Below are 26,395 nucleotides of genomic sequence, written 5' to 3' on the forward strand. Positions count from 1 at the left end.
GGCTAACAAATATATCCCTGAACCCCTGAAAAGCAATACACTCCTGTTCTCTGCACTAGTGCCTAGTGTTGAGCAGGCACAGCTAGGTCAGCAGTGCCTCCCAGTGGAGACACCCACTAGGGACAGAAATTACACATAAACCAGTATAAGTGACTGGAAACAGGTTCAAATCTGTAACACAACAGGGGTAGGGACAGAAATTACACATACACCGGTTTAAGTAATCAGAAACTGGTTTAAACCTGTAACAGAACAGAAGTGCAGCGCACATAAACCCATTTCAAAACAATTGAAACCAGTTTAAAACAAACCTGGCTGAATGTAGCGCCAGACTTAACTGATTTGAGCCAAACCAGTTTATGAAACTTCTGTCCCTGACGCAGAAGTTCAGTACAGATAAACCACTTTCAAAATGGCCAAAATTGGTTTAAGCCAGAGGCTCCCAAACTCTGACAGATTGGGCACCACCAATTTAAAACAATATAACCTTAAGTAGCACCAGCAAATTTGTGTCATACAAAGTAATTATAATAAACCTGTTAACGCGTACCACTGACAGGTTGTCTGTGTACCACTGGTGATACATGCACCACAGACTGGGAACTGCTGGTTTAAACTAAACCTGGATGGATGCAGTATCAGACTTAACTGATTTAGATTAAATCGGTTTACTGAACTTCTGTCCTAGATCCCCATGTCACCACAAAGAGCAGAGCTTAAACGCCTTCCCGATAAACTCAGCTGGCTACAGATCTCTCAGCCATGCCTACATCCAGGCCAGATACAGACATTGCACATAAACTGGTCTAAGTGATCAGAAACTAATCTAAATCTGTAACCATACAGAAGTTTGGTGTGCATAGATGGGTCTAAAATGGTGGAACCAGGTTTAAGATGGACCTGGTTTAATGTTCACTCAAATCTAATTGATTTAGGTTAGACAAGTGAATCGAACTTCTGTCCCAGATCCAAGAGTTTCCATGGCATCGTGAGCTCAGCAGCAAGTTGTGGTTTTTATCCCAACATGCTCCTAGCTGACAGCTCCATCAGCAAAACTTTCCAGCTCTAGAAAGGCGGGGGTTGTGGGTAACAGCTGTAGGAGTACTGGGTTCTGTATGGTCACGGGCTTCCCGTAGGACCTGGGTTGAGCTACTTGATCTAACAGAGCCTGTTCAGTAATGTGGGAATAAGCAGACACTCTGTTTGTCCTTTTGGTTTCCAGCAGCACGTGTTTGTGCAGCACCCAGCCCCAGGGAGCCCTGCGGTCTGTCTGTGCAACCAGCTGCTATTGCAATAGTGCTAAGGGTTCAAGAGAAGGAAGCAATTGGGGTAGGACTGTCAGCAAGCTCAGAATGGCTCTTCTGGGATTTTTTGCTTTCCCAGCTACTGGCGAGAGATCGAACCAGCATGTCTGAACCTCAGGGAGGTTTGAATTGGGGCAAAATCTGGATCCATGCAGCTATTTCTTCTAATGCTGCAACCCCAGCCTTGGATTCCACCCATACATTGGATGTAAATGCACAGCCGGGGAAGACGCATGCTTGCTCTGCTGCTGGCACACAGGAAAGGTCACCCATCGTTTACGAGCGCTGCGGCTGAAGCCTGAGCAGCCAAATGTCCTCTGAACTCTGCCTGTTTTGGGTTCAAAATCTAGCATGGGCTCAAGGAAGATCAGGCTACATCTCCACGCAAGTAAAAAGCAGGGAGGGGAGGGGAAAAAAGGTGCTATTTTGGGGGCAGATTTACCATCATTTTATTAAATTACAAGGACAAATTCAATTAGTCAAACTCGTTAATTTGTAACATCTGCATGCTCAAAAAAACCCCAAACCACCAAATTCAGGGCAAAGTGGCCCTGAGCCAAACTGAGGGGTGAAATTCAGGCCAGATTCCCAGCAGTGGAGACCAGACTTTCTTCCCAGAGCAAGGCAGAGAGTCCGTGGACCCTGGCCACAGCAGCGGAGGGGAGTCATTTGAGTCCTGCTAAAATGGATGCTTATGGAAGAGTGCGAGTGAACCGCAAACTGAATGGAGACCCACTGGGACAGAGAAGTACGTATGCAAGATGCACATCTCATGCCCTGGGTGGGCAGCCAGGCACGAAGGGCAGAGACCCCCCTGCTGCATGTCCTGTTGTCCCCTCCCTCAACCCCTACTTCACCGAGTAGCAGTAGGTCCCATACGTCCTCTGTTCCTTGTTGGGGAAACCGAAGCTCCGGACGCCGGGGTCAGGGAGGCCCCCACAGCGGGCCCGGGGGATGGTGATGGGATAGCGCACACTGCCGTCCGCCAGCCAGCCCCCATCACAGCGGTCCAGCTGGGAAAACTTCCACGCTGAGTAGAGCTGCCCGACCTTGGCGATGGTGGCGCCGTGATTGCGGCAGGCTTGCCCGGCCTCCTTGAAGTTGAGATGGCCACGGATGAAGTAGACCCGGCCTGGGGGATGAGAGGAGGGATGGGATGGTGGGCGTCAGGGCTAGAGGGCATGAGGACAGGATGCTACAGATCAGCCTCCAGGTGCCAAGGAAGGGATGTCCTCGTGGTGCCTTGGACCTGGCTTGGAAACCAGCAGGCTCATCCCAACTCTCAAAGGGGGTGGCACTGGCACCACTGAATGGGGAGCAGGAGGAGGGGGTGGTGGTTGAGATGGGACACACAGGCCAGCTCAGAATGGGACAAGGCACTCAAAGCGAGACCACAGAATGAAGCCGGCACAGCACAGACGTAGACTAGAAGATGAAGCTGACCTAAACCAGGGGGTGGCAATAGCCAGCTCCACCAAGCAACACAACACCTGGCTACATGGACCTCTACAGAGGCCAGCCCAGATTAGCCATCGCTCCTCCCTCCCCGTGTTCAACCTGGACTCACCTTTCATGGCAGAGGTGAAGCAGAATGCATCGAACCGGTCCTTCTGCTTGTCCTTGGCCCCATAGGTCCGGACGCCCGGGAGGAGGAGGCGTCCCCCACAAGGCTCACGGGAGTTGATGATGGGGTAGTGGACTGTGCCATCGAGAATCCACCCTGCGTTGCACCAGTCCAGCCCTTCGGTCCAAGCTGTGGGTCCAGCCAGCAAGAGAGGGCAGAAAAGGTCAGTACAAGGGAAGCCAGGGCATTGCTACCCATCCTACCGCAGCGGAGAGGCAGCTTCAGGTGAGTTGGCACCTTAAATACAAAGTGGGATTGATTCTCTGTTACCCAGCATCTTGCACGGTGCAAAGGGGGTGCTGCTTTCAGCTCCCAGAGGCAGCATGGGCTAAGGGTTAGAGGAATGAGCAGGGCATCAGGACTCCTGGGTTCTACACCCAGCTCTGCGAGGGACTGCAACATAGTGGGAAGAGCAGAGAGGGGATTGGGAGTTATAACCCACCCACATGACATACTACTGCCCTACACTGCAGGGCCTACAGGCTTACCAGAGGCTTGCAAAGCCCCTCTAGGAACCACTGCGTTAATTAACACAGAAGAAATGATGCCATAGAATGGCTCAAACAAGCTAAGAGACAGCGTTGAGACAGTCAAAACACATGAAAAAAGGACATAACTTTTAAAAAAAAAAAGTTGGTTTAATTTTTTTCAACATTTTGAGGGATTTTTATCCATCTTTTTGGTAAAATAAAGTACATTTGTCATCAAATCTGGAGGAAGTGGAAACGATGGCAGATGGATTATTCTGTTGATGCCATTTGATGCTTTTTTTAGTTTTAAAAAAGGCCGATTTGGGGCTTTTTCATGTTGTGGGGGGAAAAATGGAAAATGCCAAATTCAGTGATACTACCGGGGGAGGAAAAATCCATTTAATAAAAAGCGTAACTAAGTTTGGGGGGGGAAAATCAGTGATAATCTCCATCAACATTTCAGACAACCCTTGCCCAAGAGAACAGGTTTGACTTAAAAGAAAAAGGGGGTTGCATTAGAAACTGGTGGGATATTTTATGTTGATGGGAGCCAACAAATCAGCCCCACACCCTCCCCCTGCCTGATCTGCTGCTCTTCTTTCTGCTCCCAACCCGATCTGGTGCTCTGCTGTTTGCTCCCTTTCCTGCACCGCGCAATGTGTACACGTGTCCTTCTTGCCTGTTCTGCTACGTTCTTTCCGCTCCCTCCCAGATCTGTTTCAGCAAATTGCTCGTTTAACAGCTGTTCTAGAGCTGCAGGCCCAAGCGGGGCAGTCGGTGGGGCGTGTGCGGGGTGAGATTGAGAGAACAGTGAGCTGAGAAGAGGCCGCCATCACCTTTGTACAGCTGCTGGTAGGTCGCCAGCCGGGAGTCCTGCTCCTCACATGCCCGCTTGGCCTCGAAGTAGTTGAACTTGTAGCGCCCGTTGCCGGTCTGGTAGGGAAAGACGACACCTGGGGAGTTAGGGGGAGAGGGTGTGAAAGGCTGGGCCTCGTGCTCTCCAAAGAGCCTGTGGGCTGAGAAGACAGCCAGAAGGGAAACTGAGGCACAGAGCGGAGATGTGACTTGCCCCAGGGCAAATAGCAAGCAGCATCTGGGCCAGCCTATCTTGATTGAGGGGGATGCACGGCCTCCTACAAAGGAAAGGACCAGCTCTCCCCAGCATCGAGCCCCCGGGATGCCGTGCTCCTCACCCTCCAGCTGCAGACTCAGGGAGAGGCTCTCATCCTCCAAGCCATTGACGAGCTGGCAGCGGTAGCGCCCCTCGTCCTCCAGCGCCACGTTGGTGATGGTGAGGGAGGCATCCAGGCGGTGGCCGCGGCGCAGGCGGGCCCGGGCACCCAGGTGCCCGTAGTTCTTGTGCTGAGCCCCGTTGGTGATGAGGACGATGTTCTCCAGGAAGTCAGCCGGCTCCACCTTGCTCCACTTCACCTTGTAGCTGGTGGGCAGGGAGCGCAGCACGCAGGGCAGGGTGACCGTGGCACCGCGCTGGGTGTGGACCACCTCGTGCAGCGGTTCCAGCAGGTACTGCAGGCGCGGGGCAGCTGCTGCAAGGGCACACGGGCTGTGAGCACCACCCTGGGGCACCCCTGGAAGCATCCCTCAATCCTGCTCTTTCCATCCCATCCTGCTCACGCACTGCTCGGAGGATGCCCCGCAATCCTCACCCTAGATCCCAGACACCTCCCAGCCCCTTCCCTTTCCCGACTCCCACCATCCCCTTTCCTTCCAGCCTTGTCTCTCTTCACTGATGCCTCTCAAATCCCAGCCTGCCCGGGCCTCCCAGCCTTTCAACAGGCCTCTTGCTCTTCCAGCCATTCCCCTGTTGTCAACAGGGTCTGTCTACCTTTGACTTGAAAGAAAAAGAGGGCTGTATTAGAAAATGGTGGGAGGTTTTAGATCGGTGGGAGCCAATAAGGCTAGGTACAGAAATGACACATAAACCAATATCAGTGCTTGGAAACCGGTTCAAATCTGTAACACGACAGAAGTTCAGTCCAGATAACTGCTTCCAAAAAAATGGTCAAAATTGGTTTAAGCTAAACTTGGAGGGATGCAGTGTCAGACATAACTGATTTAAGTTAAATGGGTTTATTGAACTTCTGTCCCGGATCCAAAGGGCTGCCCTTGGGCACAAACTGCAGCTGACCCCCCATGTCATTAAACATCAACCAGCTGAGATGGAAACAGCCCCCCAGTTCCTCCATCTCCAACAGGGAAATCCAGCTCCGAGACAGCTACACGTATGCGCGCACGCACGCACCTGGATTCCCAGTTGCCTTCTGGTAAATGGTGAAGGCAGCAGGCAGGGAGGAGAGACAGGCAGAAGCCAGCAGCACAAGTTGGTGCATAGTGAAGCTTGCCTAAAAGAGAGAGAAGGGGGTTATTTCGGTCATGTGCATGGCAGCAAACCCCCCGTGTTCGGTCCCGGCGGAGACTGCTCCATGGTTCATTTTCTGGCAGTGTCCTTCCCATCCCCAGCCAGGAATAAAAGCCTTGATCCCTTCAGACTTTATTCAACTCTAGGAGGCTTGGCCAGGCACCAGGACCATCATAACAACAGCATGCAGCCTCCTCGTACAGCCCCTGGTGCCAGCGCCAGACAAGGTGCAGTCTCTTATGGTCCAAGTCGGCAAGAGTTGGGAGAGGAAACTGAGGCACCTAGACTGCACCTGGGTCACAGAGCTGGGAATGGAAAACCCCTCTCCAAGAACCTAGCTCTGGCCTCTACCCACTACCCCAGGCTGCCTCTTGCCCCTAAAAGCCTCCATGCCCAAGCAGAGCCCTCCTCGCTGCTGCCCTCTCCATGACTAGACCCAGACCCATCATGCTGACAGTCAAGTCCTCATCACCAACCAACCCATCACTCCCATCCAAACAGCACCTGGAAACCCAACCCATCCTTCCCAAGTTGCCCTCCCCTGTACTGCCTGCTCCACAGCGCTGGTCTCCGGGTGGCCCAGTGCCCGAGCCAGACTGGCCCTTTGTTGGGGGCAGAGGCATAAAAACATCAAACCTGCTGCTCCGGGGATGCTGGGTTCAGTGGCTGGGGAAGCTCCAGGCTCCCGTCATGGCAAGCAAGTGCATCGATTGGCATCAGGCGGCATAGGCTCCATGTCAGGCTGGCCCGCTCGGGAACAGGGAAGGAAACTAATCTCAACTGGGAGAGGTTTTATCTTCTGTCTTGAACAGCCTCCTGGCTCCCGGTGAACTGCAACTCCTCCTGGCTCCAGCTCCCGCCCTCCACGGCAAGCCCAGTAAACAGTTTGTGCGCCTGCCTTTCCCTTTCTCTCTCTTTTTTTTTTTTTATATAACCTCCCCCCGAATGCACGAGAAAGAAGGAATCACAATTTCCCATTGTGAGCATCTTTCCCTGTATTGTTCTGCTGGGCAAAACAGGGCGGCTCTGGCTAACAAGCCCGTCTTTATTTGCAGTCACAGAGGCCGGGAATTCAGAGAAAATGTCAACACCATTCCAATGTGGGCTACTAATCATTTTCCTCGGGCCACGGTCATGGGGCTGACCCGCCACCCTGGAAAAGGTTACCCCTTGGCTTTTCTGGGGACCAAAGGGCACTGACCAAGGGGCTTCTGTTTGCTTTAGGGAACAGGGATTCTCCCACAATCCACCAGGCCAGTGCTCCCATCCAGGAGCCGTACTCCGATGGTTTCAATAAAGGAGGATCCTGCCGCATGGCCTGACAGCTATTGCCATCAACTGAGCAACCCTGAAAGGTTATTATTGCTCCTTGCTGCCTATTATTCCATCCCCAGACACCAGACTTTGGCAGGCTAGTGGCATCAGCTTGATACACTCACTACCTTACCCCCAGCTCCAGCTGGGAAAATGTTAGTGGCTTTGGGCGAGTTGCTGGCATGGGTAATGTGCCCTCCCAACTGCAGAGAAGGGCAGCGAGCACTGGGCTGTGGGAGGAGAGGATCCATCTCATTGCAAGGGTGCAATGTAGCTGCATCAGAGCGCCTGGAGGGTGCGCGACACCTGTCAGAGGTGCGAGGCCTCAGGTGATGGAAACAAACATTGACCCATCCATTTCAAAGCCCATTTCTACCCGGCTGAGAGTCTGACCCCCTAAGCAAGAGCTAAGGACACATTATTGCTGCTCCTCCCAGGGCTCTCCAGCATCACGACAAGACTCAGTGCTATTTTTGCAGTGAGCCCCATGCTATTCTTAGGCAGGCAGGGAGGGGCTTTTTCCAGCTGCCAGAAGCCAACTGAGTCAAGGGAGCTGCCAACAGGCAATGAAGAACATGTCTGTTATATCCTAGGAGAAGCCCAACTGGCCTCCTCTTGGCAAAAGAGCCACTGGAGGCTTTCCAGGACAAGGGCGTCAGCATGAACAAGAAGAGGGCATGGGACATGGACTGGGCAGGGCTGGATTCAAACTCTCAGCTCTGCCACTGACTTTCTGCAGGACCTTGGGCATGTCCTAGTGCTCCTCTCTGTCCCCAGTCTGGAAGCCTGGGCCTGGGTCCTTGTCCTGGGATCTTCTGAGCATCTGGGAACTACTTGCTTGCCTGTCATTGCAGTGTCTGGCAGTACCTGTCTCCTTGGGTTTTGCCTGCAGCATTAGGTAGGCCATTCACGGGATAATGCCCCTTGAAGCTGTGTGCAAGGGTCTGCATTGATCTGGGGGATCCCTTCAGGTAAGTGGAGGGCTTGCCAATGCCAGGGACCACAACTCATGGCGCATGGGGCACTGGAAGATGCTCTCCATGGTCCATCAAGGCTCACCCACCTGTCTCCAGGCACTGGCCCATTGAAGAGCTGGGCCTTAATCCAGCCCCGGGAGCAGGGCCAAGCCTCTCTTCTCTGCCTCATTTTGCCTAAGGCCTGATCCTGAGGCCATTGCACTCAGTAGAAAGGCTTCCCTGAGCTGTGATTCGGGCCCTCGGTCCAGATATACCCTGGTCTTGTCCTCCTCACGTGGCTGGGGACGAGGGTGAGCTTCTGCTTGTCAAAGGAGATGCGGAGAAAACAAAAGCAGACACAATGAGACTGTGTTCTGGAGCCTGGTCGCAGGCAGGCCTTCTCTTCCCTCCTCCCCCCATGCCCCGAAGATGCATCTCAAGGGACAGAGGAGGAGATGCAGCTCGGACGAGACACAAGACAAGCAGCAGTTTGTCTCTGGCAGTGAAGGACACCGTGATCCCAGCCTCGCTGTGACATGCAGAAAACAACCTTCCCTCCCCAGTGAAAAACAAGGCTCTGGGCCCAATCCTCAGTTGCCATCAGGCCCCTTTACGCCACTCAGTTACGCTTGCTGCTGCTCTGCGTGGCAGCTCTGGGCAGAAGAACTGGTGCCTAAACCCCTGCAGTGGGGTTTTTATTGGGCAAAAATGCTGACAATAGACATTTTCCTCCTCAAAATCCTGTGTAGCAATAAAACAGCTGAGACACCCCCAGCCTCTCCAATCACAGCCAGATCATCAAGTCTTAAACTCAGGCTAAACTTCAAATCACTCCCTGCAATAGCTTCCTTTCCGTGGGCTCTCAGCTGGGATAAATCAATATGGCTCCGCTGACTTCCAAGCATCAGACATTGGCACTTGTGAGGATCTGGCCCCATATGGAACAACCCATTTCTAACCCCCTGCCCTGTTCAAACTGAGCCATGAATACAAGCCAGGGGCTTGATTTCTCAGAGAGACCTTCGGCAGCCAGTGAGATTCCTGGCCCACATTAGTAACTGCTTTCATTGAGTTGAGCTCCATTGACTTTAATGGCACCATCCAGAATTACATCCTGGGAATATCCGTCCTGACAGCCGGGAAGACAACTATAAAAACGGAGAGCGTCCAATTCTCATTCACACAAAAGGTCCCTTTGCACCACTCTAGCAGCATAAAGGCATCCGAAATGGAAAGGAAATACGATTTATGACTGCACTGAATCCCCTTTGCAAGACAGCATTGTACTTATGAACAGGGCCAAGGTTTGCTTTGGATAATAGTCCCTTCTAGAGTACCACCTCATTAAAGGACCCCCAGTTTGCTGATTGCATAATGTGCCACTTGCCGTACAAAAGAATAAATAAAGAGCGGAAGAATAAAAGATAAATAGAATAAAATCGTAGACTTAATGATTAACCAGGTAATTGCTTTAAGGGCAACTGTAGGGATAAGGGAGCAAATTCTCAGGTATGTTCAGGGCCCCTTACACCATTCTGGGCTGCATAAATCACCCTGGGCACAAATGAGAACCTGGCACAATATAAGCCAAGTCAGGAACACATGTGCATGTAATTGGAGGCCTTTGCCCAGCCTGCACGCTGCTGCAGGGCAAACTCATCCTTAATAATTAACTTCCTGCTGGATATTTAGTGTTAAAGGGTGTTTGATTGCTTTAGTTTCTGAGAGGCGGGTTTATTTTGGCTTGGGGGTTGGAAGAAATGAAAATCAGTGGGTTAAACATGGCACTAGCATAAACGTCGTTCTAGCCCCTTCAGTGAAGACATGCTGATGCATACCCCTTTGATGCCAGCCTAGAACTTGCAGTAAACTAAGAGCAAGGGGGCTGATTTTCACAGTATAAACCAGGAACAATGTAACTGGTGAAACAATGTGAAACCAAGTCTCAGCAGGAAAGAAACACAGGAGCAAAGAAAGGAATAAGAAATTTCAAGCCTCTTCCAGGCAGTACTCTGCCCAAGAAACACACCCTCTCTTTCCCTTCTCTCTGCATGGGTTTCTTCGATGCAGCTCTCTGCTTCCCTTTTATAGAAAAACGCATTCATATGAACACACACAAACACATCTCTGCTTAAGCAGTACCAGTAAAACCCCTCTGTCGACATGTGCCTTTGCTTTGTATGGTGACATATGTCTGTGGTCTGGGTGGAGGCTGATATTTTTTTCACCAATCTGGTGGCAGACAGGAACATAATTGTTCTGTACACTTCACTTGAATAAAGGCAGCTCTTACACACCCACACAGGGGGGTGGGGGGGAGGATGAGGCTATAAAACCCATGACAATCCCCCTGCGAGCCAGATTTTTCACACACAGCAGACAACCTAAAATAAATGCCGTTTTCACCACTAAAGGCATGACCCCAGATTGAGACTGGTCGAACTGAGCTCATCATCTGGCCTGTTGCCTTTGACAGAGTTACTTCAGTTACTTTCCAAATGGATGCTTTATGTTAGAGAGCCAGCTCATCTCTGATGCTCATCCTTTCTGATTTCACACCATCTCTGCATGCAAAAAAACCCACAAAAAACACCTCTCACCAAAATCCAGAAGCGGGGGGCGGGGGGGGGGGGAGGAAGGAAATTGCACTGAATTTCTTCCACACCCACTGACTGGCCATAAAAACGTGAACAAAGAACAACCAATTTAGAAACAGCACGTGCTAATTCAACTTCTCACCCATATTGGAGACTAAATTTGTTCCCAGGTAATTTAAAATCCACTTCATCTCATCTCAGAACTAATCCAAAGCACCTGATCCATTCCTAGACCAAATAAATAAAGAACAATTCCAGCTTTAAAAGGGAGAAAGGGTTGAGTAGCGCGATCAATTTAATAGTGAAGGCGTTAGACATATTGGGCATGTTTACACATGCATTAATGTGCCTTTTCTAATGCGCATTAAATTTAGTACCTTCAATGTGAGGTACTAAATTAATGCACATTAGGCAGTACTAATGTGCAGTACTGCATTTGCACACTTTTTAAAGAACTGCTTAATGCACAGTAGACCATTTTACTGAGCATTAGCAGAATGTCACAGTTTTTATGTGATGCTTTAATGCACAGTAAAATAATCTACTGTGCATTAAAGTGCATGTGTAGATGCACCCATTAATGATCCCAAACCATAGATCACAAAACAATCTTCACAGCGTTAAAATTCCACTAAAAAAATCCCAAAAGGGAGGCTGTGGACTCTCCATCCTTGGATGATCTCCAGCCTTGGCTGGGATGATCTAGCCTAGGCGGGTCCTGCTTTGAGCAGGGGATTGGACTACTTGTGACCTCCTGAGGTCCCTTCCAACCCTCATTTTCTAGGACACGGTGAAATTCATAGTTAAAACATCCAAACAACCGTAACTCTGCCCTTCAGTGAAGTCCTGTAATGAGCACAGGATGTTTATTCGATCATTATAAATACTTGAGGTCCTTTGCTGGATAAACCTGATTTTTAAAGACAGATATTTGTTTTTATTCCCCTTATTTCATTGCCCTCCTCTATGACTTACATGTACGTTTCAAGTAACCCATCAAGAAGAACTCAGAGTATAGGTCACTAATGTCCCTTAGGTAACTGAGTCACTACAGCCAAGAAATATAACAAGCAAATGATGGTGACTGGTTCAATTACCACTTGTGTCACAAAAGCTCTCCTGGAAAGTTACTAAACTGTTGACCTGACCCGTGCCTGTAGCTAGCATAACAATTAGACGCAATCATTCATGTCAATTATAAATTAATTATTCACGTCACTCAATTAATTTCCTCAAGTGCCTACGTTATTCTTTTTGTTAATGTCATTTGGGATGAAATAAAGATTGATCCAGATGCTAAGCTGCTTAAAGGGCCACATTTTTGGCAATTAAATAAATGGATGCATTTGTAAATTCTCGGAAAATTAATTCTTTACTCCAGGAAAAGTGCTGTCCATTTGGGCTGTACCTGTCATGCAAATCAATTAGGTTTAATCACCGTAATAAGGGCAAAACTCAACATTAATTGTGCTGTCACAACGCACAGCTACATAAAAACCTAATAGACTCTACCACTAATATATAACCTATAACCTAATCCATATAATCTATTATCTATTTCAGCCATCATTTGTCCTAAGAAGGTATGAACGCTTGGTGAATACTACTAGGGACCATCCCATCTCAGATCTAACCAAGAATCTAAAGTCCATCTGAGATCATCAAATCTCATCTTCAATTCATCACCTTCTTTCATTTCTAATTCACTCCAGTTAATGCAATATAACATCCTGCATTCTCCAATCCAATCTGACTGCTTTGCTCCTGCTCCAGTCCACCCAGTCAAATCTAGAACTGGCCCGGCACAGCCTGGGGGTATGTGGCTCCCAGCATACAAAACTTCCCTGAACTCGCTCATTGGACAGCAGTCGCAGCTGAATGAATGGCAGCTAGAATGGGATGCAACGGGCTGGATTTTTGGTGGGCTTCAAACACAACACTTGCACAGGAAGGACAATGCATACCCATGAGTCAAGGCCCTGGCCTAGAGGTGAACCCTTCTGCGTAGGCACACTTTGTACGTGCCACAGCAGACAGCCCCTTGCAAAACATGAAGCAACTCAAACATGAGCAAATAGTTTCTCATCCCCTGGACTCATGCCCTGTCTCAGCGAGTGGGAACCAGTCTGGGACTCACCCACCAGGAGGTGGAGCTTGCTGCATGTACTTAACCATCGTCTAGGGGCTGGGACAGACGCTCCATCTGTTGCCGGCCAGGTTTCACTTTCGTCTCTCCCTCCCTGGAGCGGCATGCCTAGCCACGCCACTAACTTAAGGCTGAAGCTGCCAGCAACATGCTTCCTCCTCGAGATCCTCACCATCCTCCTCTTTGCTGTCTTTGTGCGTTACGACCAGGAGGCCAGCGCCAGCCAGTGGCACCAGGAACTGATTCATCGCAACAGCAGCCACCTGGACAATGACTTTTACTTTCGCTACCCAAGTGAGTACAGCGCTCCTTCCCCTTGCCGATTCCTTTCTGGGCTGGCACAAGTCCCAGGTGGATCATTGCTTTGTGCCATCTCTCACCCACATTCAGATGCTGCAATGGAGGCAGGGGTCGAGCAGGGATCAAGCAGGGATCCTCTGCAATAGGGGAAACTTTGTCCTCAGTCCCTAATGCTAAGAGTCACTCAAATCCCAGATAAGCCTCTGTGGATGTCACCATCTTAGCTGCCCAAATTAAGACATGCTCACATTAAACATAGCTGGGGGACTGCTTCATTCACAGCCTGCCCGCCTCTGGGGCTTATGCTGCTACAGGGGCCAAATACCAGCCCTGCAAAATGGTAGCTGGTGGTCACAGATGACAGAACAAGGAGCAGTGGTTTCAAGTTGCAGCAAGGGAAGTTTAGGTTGGATATTAGGAAAAATTTTCTCACTAGTAGGGTAGTGGAACAGGTTTCCCAGAGAGTGGCATCTCCATCCCTGGAGGTTTTGAAGACCCAGCTAGACAAAGCCTTGGCTGGGACATTCTAGTTGGGGCTGGTCCGGCTTGGAGCAGGGGTTGGACTAGATGTGACCTCCTGAGGTCCCTGCCAACCATCATTGTCCATGATTCTGTGAAAATCAAGTACAAGAGCACATGTGCATGAGTGTGGCAGGTGGATAGAGAGATGTGGGGAGACCCACACTGGTAGTTCATGGGAGCTGAGGGATGAGTTAGCTCCACTTGGCTTAGTCTTACTGTCAAGGCCTGGACCTGGCTGGTGCAAATCCTTCCTCTCCCCTGTGATGCTGGGCTGCTCAACTCCTCTCCATGCCTTAGTTTTCAGTCTGCAGATCAGATCATCCTCTTCTCGGTCTAGTACCATAGGGCCAAACGTATGCCAGAGAACTGGTCCCAGGCACTGCAGGCACCGGGCCTTGCCTATGGACTACACTGCAGAACTATTGCTACAGAGTCAAAGCAGAGGTACCAGGCTGGAAACGCAGGCTGGGACCTGCATGTTAGTCCTGATCATACAAACACTGCAGAAGCCCTGGGTCTTGGCTCTAGGATCCAGCAGAGCTTGCTCCCAGCCTGTTGGCTGGGTATGTGTCATCTCTCACCATAGCCCCTCACCAGTGCTGACGGTAGATAGCTGGATGGATCCCTGGCTGGTATGCTGAAATAAGTTATACCCGAAGGCAGATCTGGCACTGAGCGCCGTTATTCCCGGGTTTATAGGGTCTGCCACGCAGAGTGGCAGCTTGACTTGGAGAATCAGAAGGGAGACCTGGCTTTGCCCACCTAGTCTATGACCTTGGACTAACCTCTGCTGACCTAGACCTGTTCATTACTCTGGGAGATCGGGAATGCAGAGCCCATTCCCACTCCAAAAGCAAAGGGGCATCTTCCAGTCCCCAGAGGAGGGTGCATCTTGGCCCTCCCCTCTTCCTACCCCATGATAGAAGTCCGTCTGTCTTGACCCCGCTAGCATTTCAACTCCAGCGGTGAGCAAGCTTTTTCCCTGCAACATAACTATTCCTAGAGCTTCTCTGGGGTAAGGGCAGCAGGACCTCACTGGGTTTAAATGGGGTCCTGATCCTGGTTAGCTGCCAGTGGCTCGAGACCCAGTGCTTGTGGCCACAGGTACCGCTGCTCTCCACAGACACATGTGTCTTCAGGGAAGCCAAGCACGATGCCTCAGCCTTGGTGCTGCTGTTCAGAGGCCAGAGCAGGCTGGGGATCACTTGGGGGCTCCTAGCAATCTGTGCTTAACCCAGCTGAGATCCATCACATCAGATCCCTCACCATCCCCACTGCATTGCAATGGCAATAGGGGTTGCAAGGTGGGAGCTAAAGCCAGGAGCAAACATCACACACTTTTGGATAGCTTCACTGTGGCCCTATATCGACCTGACCGTGAATCAAGACTCCCGTGCTAGAACAGCAAGTCCTTGTGCCAGCACCTTACAGTCATCCTTTTCATAGGGGCATAAAGCCACAGTCTTGAAACCAGACCCCTGCTTCTGAAGGTAGCCAAAGGCCTAAAACCATCGGACTCTAACCCTTCACCCCAAAACATGTCGCTGGGCCACATACCCTGTAAAGAGCCACAGATAAAAATCAGGGGATATGCCCTGCCAAAGAGTCAGCGATTCCTCTATGCTCAGGGGACTCCAGGTGGAGACCCATGCCCGTGCTATAGGGGAGAGCAGAGCTCCCCACCTCCTTTGCCAGGCTGACCTGAAGGAGAAACTCCCACACACAGTCAATCCCCCAGCACAGCATTAGAGGTTTGCAATGAGCACCCTTGCAAATGAGCCTTGACCAATGGTGGGGATAAGAAATCCCGTGATAGTTGTCACAAGAGCTGGGATCGTGAACCCTGGTGAAATATTTACCCCTGGAACAGCAAAACATGGAGCAGGGCTGGGGTTGCCTTCAGAGACCCAAACGGGCTTTGCACAGCTCACCTGAGCGTGCGGGTCAGCGGTGCTGCTTGCAAAACATGCTCTTTCTTGCCTTCGAGTGACAGCTGCAAATCCGAAAGGGGCAAAGGCTGCAAAACTCGGAGCCTCTCTTGATGAGGTCAAGACACCCCGGGGGCGGGAGCTCGGCAGGGGAAAACCATACAGGTTCTCCCAGTTCCACCGGCCAAGGGCAACTCCACCCAGAGCTGAAACAGAGAATGACTCACCCCCTCCTTCCTCTCCACCAGCCTGACCCAGGGATTCCCCTCGAAGGTACAGTGAGGTCTTTCCTGGGCCCCATTAGCAGAGCGCGTGCGCACCTTGAGCATGAGAGCGCACCACTTCCCCCAGCTCCTGGGGCTCCGTTCTGCCCACTGACCTGATCACAGGCCTGTTTCTTGGACCCCTTTGGCAGCATGAAGAGGACATCAAAGCCAGGCCCTTTTGGCCCATTTAAAGGGCTGCAAGAGCAATCCCAGTATATGGAAATGGTGGGGTGTTTCACCGCAGTGAATGAATTACCCAGGCACTGGACAGCGGAGAACAAGCTCAAACATGCAGCAGCATGGGCCTGAAGTCACAAGGAAGAGCCAGACTCAGTCTGAGCTTGGCTCTACCTGAGACTGTCACAAATGACAAAGTGTTGGCTGGCAGCAGGGAGGGGAAAGGGGGCTAGATAGTCAGCTGGAATAAGTGAGCATCAGTTGCCTGAGTGGAGCACGGCTGACTTGTACCTATAGATGAGCTCAGTGCCCAGCAAGCTGATTTAGCTTGGAGACAAGGAGGGAGCACAGGACCTGGCAGGAGGGGAGTGTGAGACCAGACAGGTAGCCCCTACATGGACACTGCTCTCTTGCTCGTTGCTTTTCCAGGTACATATCCCACTGCCCCCCACAGGCAGCAAATACCACCCCATGCATGCCCCTCTAGGGTGGAGGCCCCAGTCTCATTACCCTGAGGGTCCCGTGCCCCAGGCTGATGTCAAAGTGCTTCCCCTTCATACCACCTTCTGGCGGCTGTATCTTTAGGCCTCTCTCACTCCTTGCTTTCTCCATTCTCCTCCTCCTCCCCGCCTCCCCAGGGCTGGAAAACCCTTTTATTTTCAAATAGAAGCTGAGATTCTCACCCAGCACCTCAACTCCAGGAGCTGGGGCTTCATCAAGAACAGCAAAAACCCATGCACTGCACACTGAAATTGGGAGGAGAGCTCAGCAATGGCCTGCTTTGGCCAAGTGTTTGGAGATGCATGCATGCAAGGGACTGCACAAAGGCCTACGCACTGCTGGCCATGTTCCCATAATAACACCGTGTCTGGGTCCAGGTGTAAATGCAGCTTTTACAAGCACAATGTTAATAATTAGGCTTGCAACTGCCCCTCTGGGGCAGCCTGAGCAATTCCAGAGTGCTTAGACAGGGCACTACCAAGTAACAGCCTTAGGAGAGGGCAAACTGGGTGACCGCCACACTTTAGGGGTCCCCAAAATTTGCAACACATTTTTTGGGGAGTGAAGTTTTTGCAAGGAAGTGGCTCTATTTGCATTTAGCACTTGATTATTTATCTAATTCCCCCTCTTTCTTTCTTCAACTTATTAAAAACGTTGTTCTTTCTTCAACTTATGCCTCTAAGGGGCCCCAAATGACTCTCTTGCCCAGGGCCCCAGTGATCCTAAGGCCACCACTGCGCTCCCTTCCCCTCTCTCCTGCCTTGTTGAAACACAATGCTATGTACCAGCTTCTCGTCCAGAAGCAAAAATTAGTCTCTGGTGGTAGAGAGAGTGAGTGGCGAGACCCCACGCTGGACAACTGCCCAGACACTTTGACTAATGTCCCCAGCTCTTGCAAAAGATCTCTGATGTCAGGGCCTCCAGTGTGTACATTTGGTTCAAAAGGCAGCGGATCAAAGTGGCCGCAGACACAGCTGGGTGCAGCAGCCCCCAGGATAGGGCACAATCCCCTGGGGAGAACCCAGAGAAAAGGGTCCCCAGCGGGCTCGTGTCTGCGCTTAGGAGATGCCCAAGGTCATTCAATGATCAAATGCTGCTTCTGGAGGGTGGTGAAAGCAAGGTGGGGATGGCTCCAAGCCTCAGTGGAAACAGGGGGACAAGGAGCTGCAATGGGAATTTCTCACAGTAAAATGAGGACTTGGCGCTGCCCTGCACCCACCCCCTGGGAGCTGATTCTCTGGCTAGGTTCTCCACCTTGGGAGGAAAAACCTGCAGCACCCTTATAGGCTCGGCAGTGCTACGTTGGATAGCACTACAGAAGAAAAAGACTTGGGGGTCATCATTGACCACAAGATGAACATGAGCCTGCAATGCGATGCTGCGGCTAGTAAAGCGACCAAAATGCTGGCGTGCATCCATAGATGCTTCTCGAGCAAATCCCGGGACGTCATTCTCCCCTTGTACTCGGCCTTGGTGAGGCCGCAGCTGGAGTACTGCGTCCAGTTTTGGGCTCCACAATTCAAAAAGGATGTGGAGAAGCTTGAGAGAGTCCAGAGGAGAGCCACACGCATGATCAGAGGTCAGGAAAACAGATCTTACGATGACAGGCTGAGAGACATGGGACTCTTTAGCCTGGAAAAGCGCAGGCTATGGGGTGATCTGATGGCCACCTATAAGTTTATCAGGGGTGACCACCAGGATCTGGGGGATGTTTGTTCACCAGAGCGCCCCAAGGGATGACGAGGTCGAACGGTCACAAACTCCTGCAAGACCGTTTCAGGCTGGACATAAGGAAGAATTTCTTTACTGTCCGAGCCCCCAAGGTCTGGAACAGTCTGCCAGCGGAGGTGGTTCAAGCACCTACATTGAACACCTTCAAGAGTAAATTGGATGCTTATCTTGCTGGGATCCTATGACCCCAGCTGACTTCCTGCCCTTTGGGCAGGGGGCTGGACTCGATGATCTCCCAAGGTCCCTTCCAGCCCTAATGTCTATGAAATCTATGAAATCTAACCCCTAACCCTAACCCTAACCCTAACCCTTCAGGGGAAGAGCTCAGACATCAACCTTGCTGCTATATTTCAAGGGGTTTCGGGTAGAGGGAAAAGGAAGAACTTTAAATTCTTGTTTGCAAATCCTCTTTCTCTGCTCCCTCCACTGGGTCTGCAATGCTTCTAATCCCTTCCTCAGGTTTCCAGGATGTCCACACCATGATTTTCATCGGCTTTGGGTTCCTGATGACCTTCCTGAAGCGTTATGGGTTCGGAAGCGTCGCCTTCAACTTCCTGATTGCGGCCTTTGCCATACAGTGGTCCACGCTGGTCCAGGGTTTCTTCCACTCCTTCCACAACGGCAAGATTCACGTTGGAATCGAGAGGTGAGGGTGCTTGCTTGAGACCCAGATACCCTTGCTCCAAATTGCCACCTTGGCACTACAGCACTTGACATCTCGCTCCCCTTTCAACGGGAGGGAGGTAATGGCACTGCCCCCGCTCAGTGGAGGGTGTTTGAGGACGAGTGCCTCCAAGATGGCAAGGCACCTGGAAGCTATAGCAAAGTGGGCCACATGAGGATCTTAAATAGGCTGGCAGGCATCACACCACATACATTAGCACGCAGCTTTCTCTGGGTCACAGGCAGCTCTTCTCCAGGTTACCACGCAGCTGAGAAATGCATGTTATAAGCCCAACTTGCTAATTCATTCAGTAGGTAAAAGGAGTAGGGAACCTGGTGTTGCTGTTCACCCTGAAACAATGAAGAGGTGGGTTCAAGTCCTCTGTCTGCTACTGACTCCCAGTGTCACCTGTTTAATAAAGTAACAGCTCATTTCTCTTGAGCAGGGAACCTACCACCTCCTTGGGGCAGAGAGTCTCTGCTAGGATGCCTGCGTACAGCACTGAGCACAATAGAGGACTGATTTTGGCTGAAGCTATTTAATACAGACCTGGATGGAGACAGGGTTTTATTTATAGATTTGAAAGCCAAGAAAAAGCCCATTGTACCATTTTCCTGCTTGGCCAGAACATTTCATTGCATAGGAGGAAGCAAAACCCTTGAGCTAAGATCTAGCCCCCCCTATTTGCTCACAAATCAGCCTAGCTGGTTTTAATGGCTTTTTAATCCATTCAAAGATTTTGTGCCCACTCTTAGCTGAGTTATTTCCCCCCTTTCTAGTGTGGGTATCCTGTGACTGCCCCGAGAGCTGGCACAAACCAGCTCAGCCTCCTCAGGGCCTGTTAAAACTGAACAGAGTGTGAAACTTGGCTTTGCAGAATTCACTTTGGGGCAGGAAGTGGGGGCTGGGGCTGGGGCTGCACCCACTGCCCTCAGCTACACGCCAACCCTCCTGCCTTCTCTGTCTCCTCGCTAGCATGATCAATGCCGATTTCTGCTCCGGAGCTGTTCTGATCTCCTTCGGAGCAGTTCTGGGCAAGACGAGCCCCGTCCAGCTGCTCCTGATGACCTTGTTTGAGGTCACGCTCTTCGGCCTTAATGAATACATCCTGCTCAGCCTCCTGGGGGTAAGTCATGGAAAATCAGGGTTGGAAGGGACCTCAGGAGGTCACATCTTGTCCAACCCCCTGCTCAAACCAGGACCACCCCAGCTACATCATCCTAGTCAAGGCTTTGTCGAGCCAGGTCTTAAAAACCTCCAAGGACGGAGACTCCACCACCTCTCTGAGTAGCCTGTTCCCTTGCTTTACTATCATCCTAGTGAGACAGTTCTTTTCTTCCTAATATCTAACCTCAACTTCCCTTGCTGCAGCCTGAGCCCATTGCTCCTTGTTCTGTCACCTGCCCCCACTTTGCTGCTCTCCTGTTCCCTGGAGAAGGGAGATGCATTTTTGCACTGGTGTGAAGTCCAGGCAGTGCCATTAAAATGCGTTTGGTGCCACAAACAAGAGTGCCCGGGGCGGGGCAGTGGGGAATCATGAGCAGCTGGTGGATGGTTAGAGGCCTGAGGAAAGGCTGGAAGAGCTTGGGTTTGTCAGTGCAGAGAAGAGAAGAGAAGACTAAGGGGGGATTTGATAACAGTCTTCAAGGGAGATTCCAGAGAGGTTAGAAACGGGCTTTTCTCTGTTGTGGCTGCAGGGGACAGGACTAGGAGCAACGGCTTCAAGCTGCAACAGAGGGAATGGAGTTTAGAGATAGAATCATAGAAAATGAAGGTTGGGAGGGACATCAGGAGGTCACATCTAGCTCAAAGCAGGACCAGCCCCAGCCCCAACCACATCATCCCAGCCAAAACTTTGTTGAGTCAAGCCTTAAAAACCTCCAGGGATGGAGACTCCACCGTCTCTGTAGGTAACCTATTCCAGTGTTTTACTACCCTCCTAGTGAGCAAGTTCATCTAATACCCAACCTCAACTTCCCTCGCTGCAGCTTGAGCCCATTGCTCCTTGTTCTGTCATTCACCACCACTAAGAACAGTCAAGCTCCATTGTCTTTGCAACCATCCTTCAAGGAGTTGAAGGCTGCTATTAAATCCTCTTGGTCTTTTCTTCTCTCTCTAAATAAGCCTAGTTCCCTCAGCCAATCCTCATAAGTCATGTCCTCCAACCTCTGAACCATCCTCATTGCTCTCCACTGGACTCTCTCCAAGTTGTCCACATTCTTTCTGTAGTTGGGGTGCCCAAAACTAGACACAGGACTCCAGATGTAAGGAGGATCTTTCTAACTCGGAGGGTGGTCAAGCATTGGAACAGGCACCTAGAGAGGTAGTTGAGTGTCCACCCCTGGAAATATTCAAGGGCAGGTTGGGCAGATGCTGGGCTGGAAGGGATAAGTCAGGGCTGATCCTGCCTTGAGCTGCAGGCTGGACTGGATGACCATGTGACATCCTTTCCAGCCTGACTTGTCTATGATCCTATGAGCAATGATGCAGAAGACTTGGAGTTCACACATCTGCTGCTGGCTTGCGACAGGCCCTGTCCTTCTGCACAGCCTGCCCTCCCCATCCTGGTCACCACTTCCTTTTATCTCCTGCATCATCCAGGCCAAGGATGCTGGGGGCTCCATGACCATCCATGCCTTTGGGGCTTACTTCGGCTTGATGGTATCACGGGTCCTGTACCGGCCCCAGCTGGACAAGAGCAGACAGCGGGAAGGCTCTGTGTACCACTCGGATGTCTTTGCCATGATTGGTAAGGACTCTGGAGATATATGGTGGTGTTTCATTTTAGTCATGGAAAAATATGGATTTTGGGTTACTCTTTTAAATCTGAAAATTGGGGATTTTTTTTTTTTTTAAATCAGAGAAAACCAGGATCCCTGGTCATCAGCAGTGTGGGAAACACGTTGACCTTGGCTTTGTGTTTCCCCTTCCTTGCAGGCACGCTCTTCCTGTGGATCTTCTGGCCCAGTTTCAACTCAGCCATCACCACCCATGGTGATGACCAGCACCGGACAGTAGTGAACACGTACTTCTCACTGGCTGCCAGCACGCTGGCCACCTTCGGCATGTCATCTCTTATCAATGGGGAGGGCAAACTAGATATGGTGAGTCCATCCCCATCCCGCTGTTCCACTGCCGTGGTTCCCTCTTGGGTAAAAACTGTCCAGGCCTGGGCATAAGGGTGCAGAGTAGAAGCCCTGATCCTGGACACCTGGAGAGATGCAAGTTGACTTGTAGTTTGGGGAGGTGCGGCTGGGCACCAAATCAACCCAATGCATTCCTATGGCAGGTTGACCTGTAGTCTGGGGAGCTGCATCCCAGCTACAGGTCAATCCAATGCATTTCTATGGCAGGCTGACCTGCAGTACAGATCAAAACAGTCCGATTCTCCTGATCTGCACCAGTTCTAAATGAAGTGCTAGGTGCCAACCAAGGTGGAATGGGCTGCCACTTTGGACCTCACCAAATCTCCTTCTCCGGGACTGGATGGGGGTTGTGGGAGCCCCCCTGACTCCAAGCTCTCTCTCCAGGTCCACATCCAGAATGCAGCTCTAGCCGGAGGGGTGGTGGTCGGCACGGCCGGCGAGATGATGCTGACGCCCTTCGGAGCCATGACTGCTGGTTTCCTCGCCGGCCTCATTTCTACTCTTGGCTTCAAGTTCCTCACGGTAAGTGGCTTGACAGCACTTGGGGCCCAATCCTCATGGGCACGACAGGCCTGTTTCACCAGAGCAGCACACAAAGGCCCTAAACCCCCAAGTACAGCTAGAGGGGACTGTTCCAGCCACGAGGCTGCCTGCCTGGCACCCCTCAAGCACCCCAGGATGTCAACACTAAAGAAACTCCAGGGTTGTTCCCGACAGACCTGGGTTTCGGGCATCCCCTAGAGCAACCTCAGATAGACAGAGGGCAGGAGGGGGAGCTTCATGCTACCTCCTCCTCCATGGTTTGGTCCTTGTTTGGTGGGAGAGGGCAGGTAGGACTGACATCCCAGCTCAGACATGCCCTTAACGTGCAGCCCTGCCCAATCTCACCATTGTTCTGCATTCTCCCTAGCCCCTCCTGGACTCCAGGCTGAAAATACAGGACACCTGCGGTGTCCACAACCTCCATGGGATGCCAGGGGTGCTGGGCGCCCTCCTTGGTGTGCTGGTCTCAGCGGTGGCAACTCATGATGTCTACGGTGACGGGTGAGGACCACTGGGCACGACTTCAGCAAGAGGCCTTGCTCAACCCCCTGGCTGAAGCACCCCTAGATTGCTTCTCCAAATAGCAGCTCCTGCACCTTTCCCCAGCCAGTGATGGGGAGATGGGAAATCTCCACTGCTGCCTGCATACTGCTCCACAGGTGCTAAGGGAGCACGTCTGTGTGTTAGCTGAATCCAGCTAGCACAGAAGTGAGAGAGGCACAAGAGCATGCTAGTAGATAGGGTGTGTATGCTCTGCTAGCATCCCCGCTCTGTTGGAGGGCATCCAGGCTGCAAAAGTGTGCCACAGCCTACTGCGCTGGGTCTTTACTGCTCTTGCCCCTACTAGCTTGATTTAACTCACTCAGGTGGGCTGGGGTATGGTGCCCCTTTGTTGTATGGATATATCAGCTCCAAGGCTAATTAGCTCAGTAGTCTGTTTGCAGCTGGCTCCCAGGAAGAGGGGGAGATTTACAGTGCCTGGTCTCAGCCCATTCAGTGCCTTGTGTTGATCACTGATGGAAAGGCATGATGTGGGGTCTGACTGGCCTATATGCCTAACCCACGGTTCAGGAGTCCAGCCAAAGGGTCAAAACCCAGATCTTGGAGGTGTTTAAGGCCTTAATACAACTGGCACTGATGACCCTTGATGCGTCAGACCCTGGAAGGGCACAAAGGCCCTTGTGTAGCCAGCACGGGTGACAAGGTCTCCCCAGTCAGACCAAGCTCTCACCTGCCTTGCAGGATGTACGATGTCTTCCCTTTCATCGCCGAAGGAAGCTGGACGGCCAGCTACCAGGCCGTCGTCCAGCTCTGCGCGTTGCTCGTGACGCTGGGCTTCGCGGTGATTGGAGGAAGCATTGTGGGTGAGTTTTCATAGAAGCATAGAAAATAAAGGTGGGAAGGGACCTCGGGAGGTCATATCTAATCCAACCCCCTGCTCCAAGCAGGACCAGCCCCAACTACATCATTTCGCCAAGGCTTTGTCTAGCTGGGTCTTAAAAATCTCCAAGGATGGAGACTCCAGCACCTCTCTGGGGAACCTCTTCCAGTGCTTCACCACCCTCCTCCTGAGAGAGTTTTTTCCTAATCTCCAACCTCAATTTCCCTTGCTGCAACTGGAGCCCATTGCTCCTTGTTCTGCCATCTGCACCCACTGAGATCAATCCAGCTCCATCCCCTTTGCAACCCCCTGCAGGGAGCTGAAGGCTGCTATTAAATCTGCTCTCAGTCTTCTTTTCTCCAGACTATATAGGCCCAGGTCCCTCAGCCTCTCTTCATAAGTCATGCGTCTCAGCCCTCAAACCATTTGCACTTCCCTCCACTGGACTCTCTCCAGTATGTTCACATCCTTTCTGTAGTGGGGGGGTGTCCAAAACTGGACACAGAACTCCAGATTTGGCATCACCAGTACAGAACAGAGGGGAATAATCACTTCCCTTGACCTGCTGGCAACGCTTCTACCAATGCAGTCCAGGATGCTGTTCACCTTCTTGGCAACAAGGGCACCCCATTAATTTGCATCCAGTTTATTGTCCACTGTCACCCCCAGGTCCTTTTTTGCAGAGCTGCTGCTCAGCCAGTCAGCCCCCAGCCTGTACTGCCGCATGGGATTGCTCCATCCTAAGTGCAGGACTTTGCACTTGTCCTTGTTGAACCTCATGAGATTTCTTGTGGCCCAATCCTCCAATTTGCCTAGGTCACTCTGAATCCTAGCCCTGCCCTCCAGCCTATCTGCTATTCCCTGCAGCTTGGTGTCATCCACAGACTTGCTTAGGATGCACCCCATCCCATCTTCCAGATCGTTAATGAACATATTTCCCGGCAGTGGGGCTGCCATGGGATCTTGCCTGGCCTGGGGGCAGATAGAAGAGCAGCAGATGGGGTGGGGCAGGGACCAGAGGGGCACTCAGGGAGGGTGTGAAGCTAATATGGCCCCCCATGTTAGACTGTCTGTGCCCCAAAGAAGTGAGACAAGACAGTCACAATCCTTGCCTCACTGAGAGCAACCAGGCCATGGGGAACCTTAGGGTGTGATTTTTATAGGCATTTAGAGCCTAGCCCCCCCTGAAGTCCTGCAGAGCTCAAAGTCTTTGAAAAACTATGTGATTTGCCCTGGGTCTTATGAGAAATTGGTAGCAGAGCCAAGAACTGACCCAGGTCTTCCCCATACCACCATCTCATACTTTATAACTGCCATTATTTGTATAGCAGCAGCACCTCGAAGCACCATTGGTGGCCCTGTGCCCCTTAGTGCTAGGTACTGTATAAATGCAAAACAAAATAAAACCATCCCTACCCCCAGAAGCTATAAGCTAAATAAAATAAACCATAAACCACTGCTGCCTGCCCTGGTCTGGCCACTAGATGCCAGTGTGAGCCAAGACATCGGGAACTGAGCTGCTGTTTCAATTATAATGAAGCCACAAGTGGCTCAAACGCCTGAGAGCAAACAGGTAACGCAAATAGGCAGTGTTTTTTCAGAGGATCAGGGCATTTGCTCTGCAGCTGCAGTGGGTCAGTGCTTCTGGGAAGAGAAGAGAGCAACCCTTTTTTACCCCTTTTTACATTCCCAGGTGCTATACTGAAAATGAATTTCCTGGCATCCCCTCCAGACACGCAGTGCTTTGAAGATCAGGTCTATTGGGAGGTGAGTCCTCAATATTTCTTTTTCCAAGCACCCTTGGGGGAGCTTGCAATGAAATGAAATGCAGGTCACCAATTACAGCATCACCTAGTAGTCTCAGGGCATCTTACTGTGTCCTTGGCTTTGTCCAGGTCCCAGAAGCGCATCACGATGGCTACGGACACATGCCGCACATAGCCCCAGATGACCCAGACAAGAGCACAGATGCCTAATGGAAAGGACCTGCTCAGCAAGCAAAACTTGACCCAGTCTGAGCCCATCTGATTCTACTTCTCCAATGCTGGCATTTGCCTTCCCTAGCTGGCTGGGGGCTGGTTGGTCTGACTTTGGGACAGCATTGCAGCCTGACCTGGGACGATGGGAGACAGAATGAGATCTTCACCCTGTGTCACCTCCTCTGGGGATTGCAGCCACATTCACATTTCTGCGTGTTCATTCAAGGAAAGAGTACTCTATGCCTAACCTAGGGCTGAGGTCACAAGCACCTTTAAAGAGCATCTTTCAAGAGCAAGGTTAACTCGCTGGAAAGGAAGAAGTGGGTTCAGCCCCTGACTCTGATACAGGCTCCCGGCACAACAAGCTGAATCCCAGCCAGCTAGATTGTCCTATTTCTGTTTAAGAGCAGCTTCATCTGGAGCTGCTATGTTTGAACCTGCTTTTAACAAGACATAACTAAAATAA

At 51.2% G+C, this 26,395-nt stretch overlaps 2 protein-coding genes across 3 annotated transcripts; one reads left to right on the plus strand and one right to left on the minus strand.

The window, feature by feature from the left end:
- Nucleotides 1-1,753: 1,753 nt before the first annotated feature.
- Nucleotides 1,754-15,615, minus strand: HAPLN2 (hyaluronan and proteoglycan link protein 2). 2 transcript variants are annotated; one of them, XM_090053484.1, is made up of 6 exons: nt 15,545-15,615; nt 5,662-5,761; nt 4,592-4,945; nt 4,235-4,351; nt 2,872-3,057; nt 1,754-2,436 (listed from the first exon to the last, which is right to left on the minus strand). In XM_090053484.1, the coding sequence occupies exons 2-6, from the start codon at nt 5,747-5,749 to the stop codon at nt 2,153-2,155; spliced, it is 1,029 nt and encodes a 342-aa protein (XP_089909610.1). In that variant the 5' UTR covers nt 5,750-5,761; nt 15,545-15,615; the 3' UTR covers nt 1,754-2,152. The 2 variants fall into 2 exon arrangements, with proteins under 2 accessions (XP_089909610.1, XP_089909609.1); XM_090053483.1 differs by lacking the exon at nt 15,545-15,615 and adding an exon at nt 6,415-6,630.
- Nucleotides 12,857-26,395, plus strand: RHBG (Rh family B glycoprotein). The gene is made up of 10 exons (XM_090053481.1): nt 12,857-13,085; nt 18,676-18,862; nt 19,856-20,006; nt 21,482-21,629; nt 21,818-21,984; nt 22,411-22,548; nt 22,937-23,070; nt 23,812-23,933; nt 25,644-25,717; nt 25,846-26,395. The coding sequence occupies exons 1-10, from the start codon at nt 12,896-12,898 to the stop codon at nt 25,924-25,926; spliced, it is 1,392 nt and encodes a 463-aa protein (XP_089909607.1). The 5' UTR covers nt 12,857-12,895; the 3' UTR covers nt 25,927-26,395.

Source organism: Crocodylus siamensis, chromosome 6, assembly GCF_052110815.1.
Source record: "Crocodylus siamensis isolate JL-2025a chromosome 6, ASM5211081v1, whole genome shotgun sequence".
Classification (NCBI taxonomy): Eukaryota; Metazoa; Chordata; order Crocodylia; family Crocodylidae; genus Crocodylus; species Crocodylus siamensis.

Bases quoted from the DNA above. Each gene is read 5' to 3' on its own strand.
- RHBG (XM_090053481.1), top strand. From the start codon at position 12,896: ATGCCTAGCCACGCCACTAACTTAAGGCTGAAGCTGCCAGCAACATGC. The intron at 22,549-22,936 runs GTAAGTGGCTTG...CATTCTCCCTAG, and splicing joins TTGGCTTCAAGTTCCTCACG to CCCCTCCTGGACTCCAGGCT. The intron at 25,718-25,845 runs GTGAGTCCTCAA...GGCTTTGTCCAG, and splicing joins AAGATCAGGTCTATTGGGAG to GTCCCAGAAGCGCATCACGA.
- HAPLN2 (XM_090053483.1), bottom strand. From the start codon at position 6,495: ATGCCAATCGATGCACTTGCTTGCCATGACGGGAGCCTGGAGCTTCCC. The intron at 5,762-6,414 runs GTTTGATGTTTT...TCTCTCTTTTAG, and splicing joins CAGCATCCCCGGAGCAGCAG to GCAAGCTTCACTATGCACCA. The intron at 2,437-2,871 runs GTGAGTCCAGGT...CTCATCCCCCAG, and splicing joins CTTCACCTCTGCCATGAAAG to GCCGGGTCTACTTCATCCGT.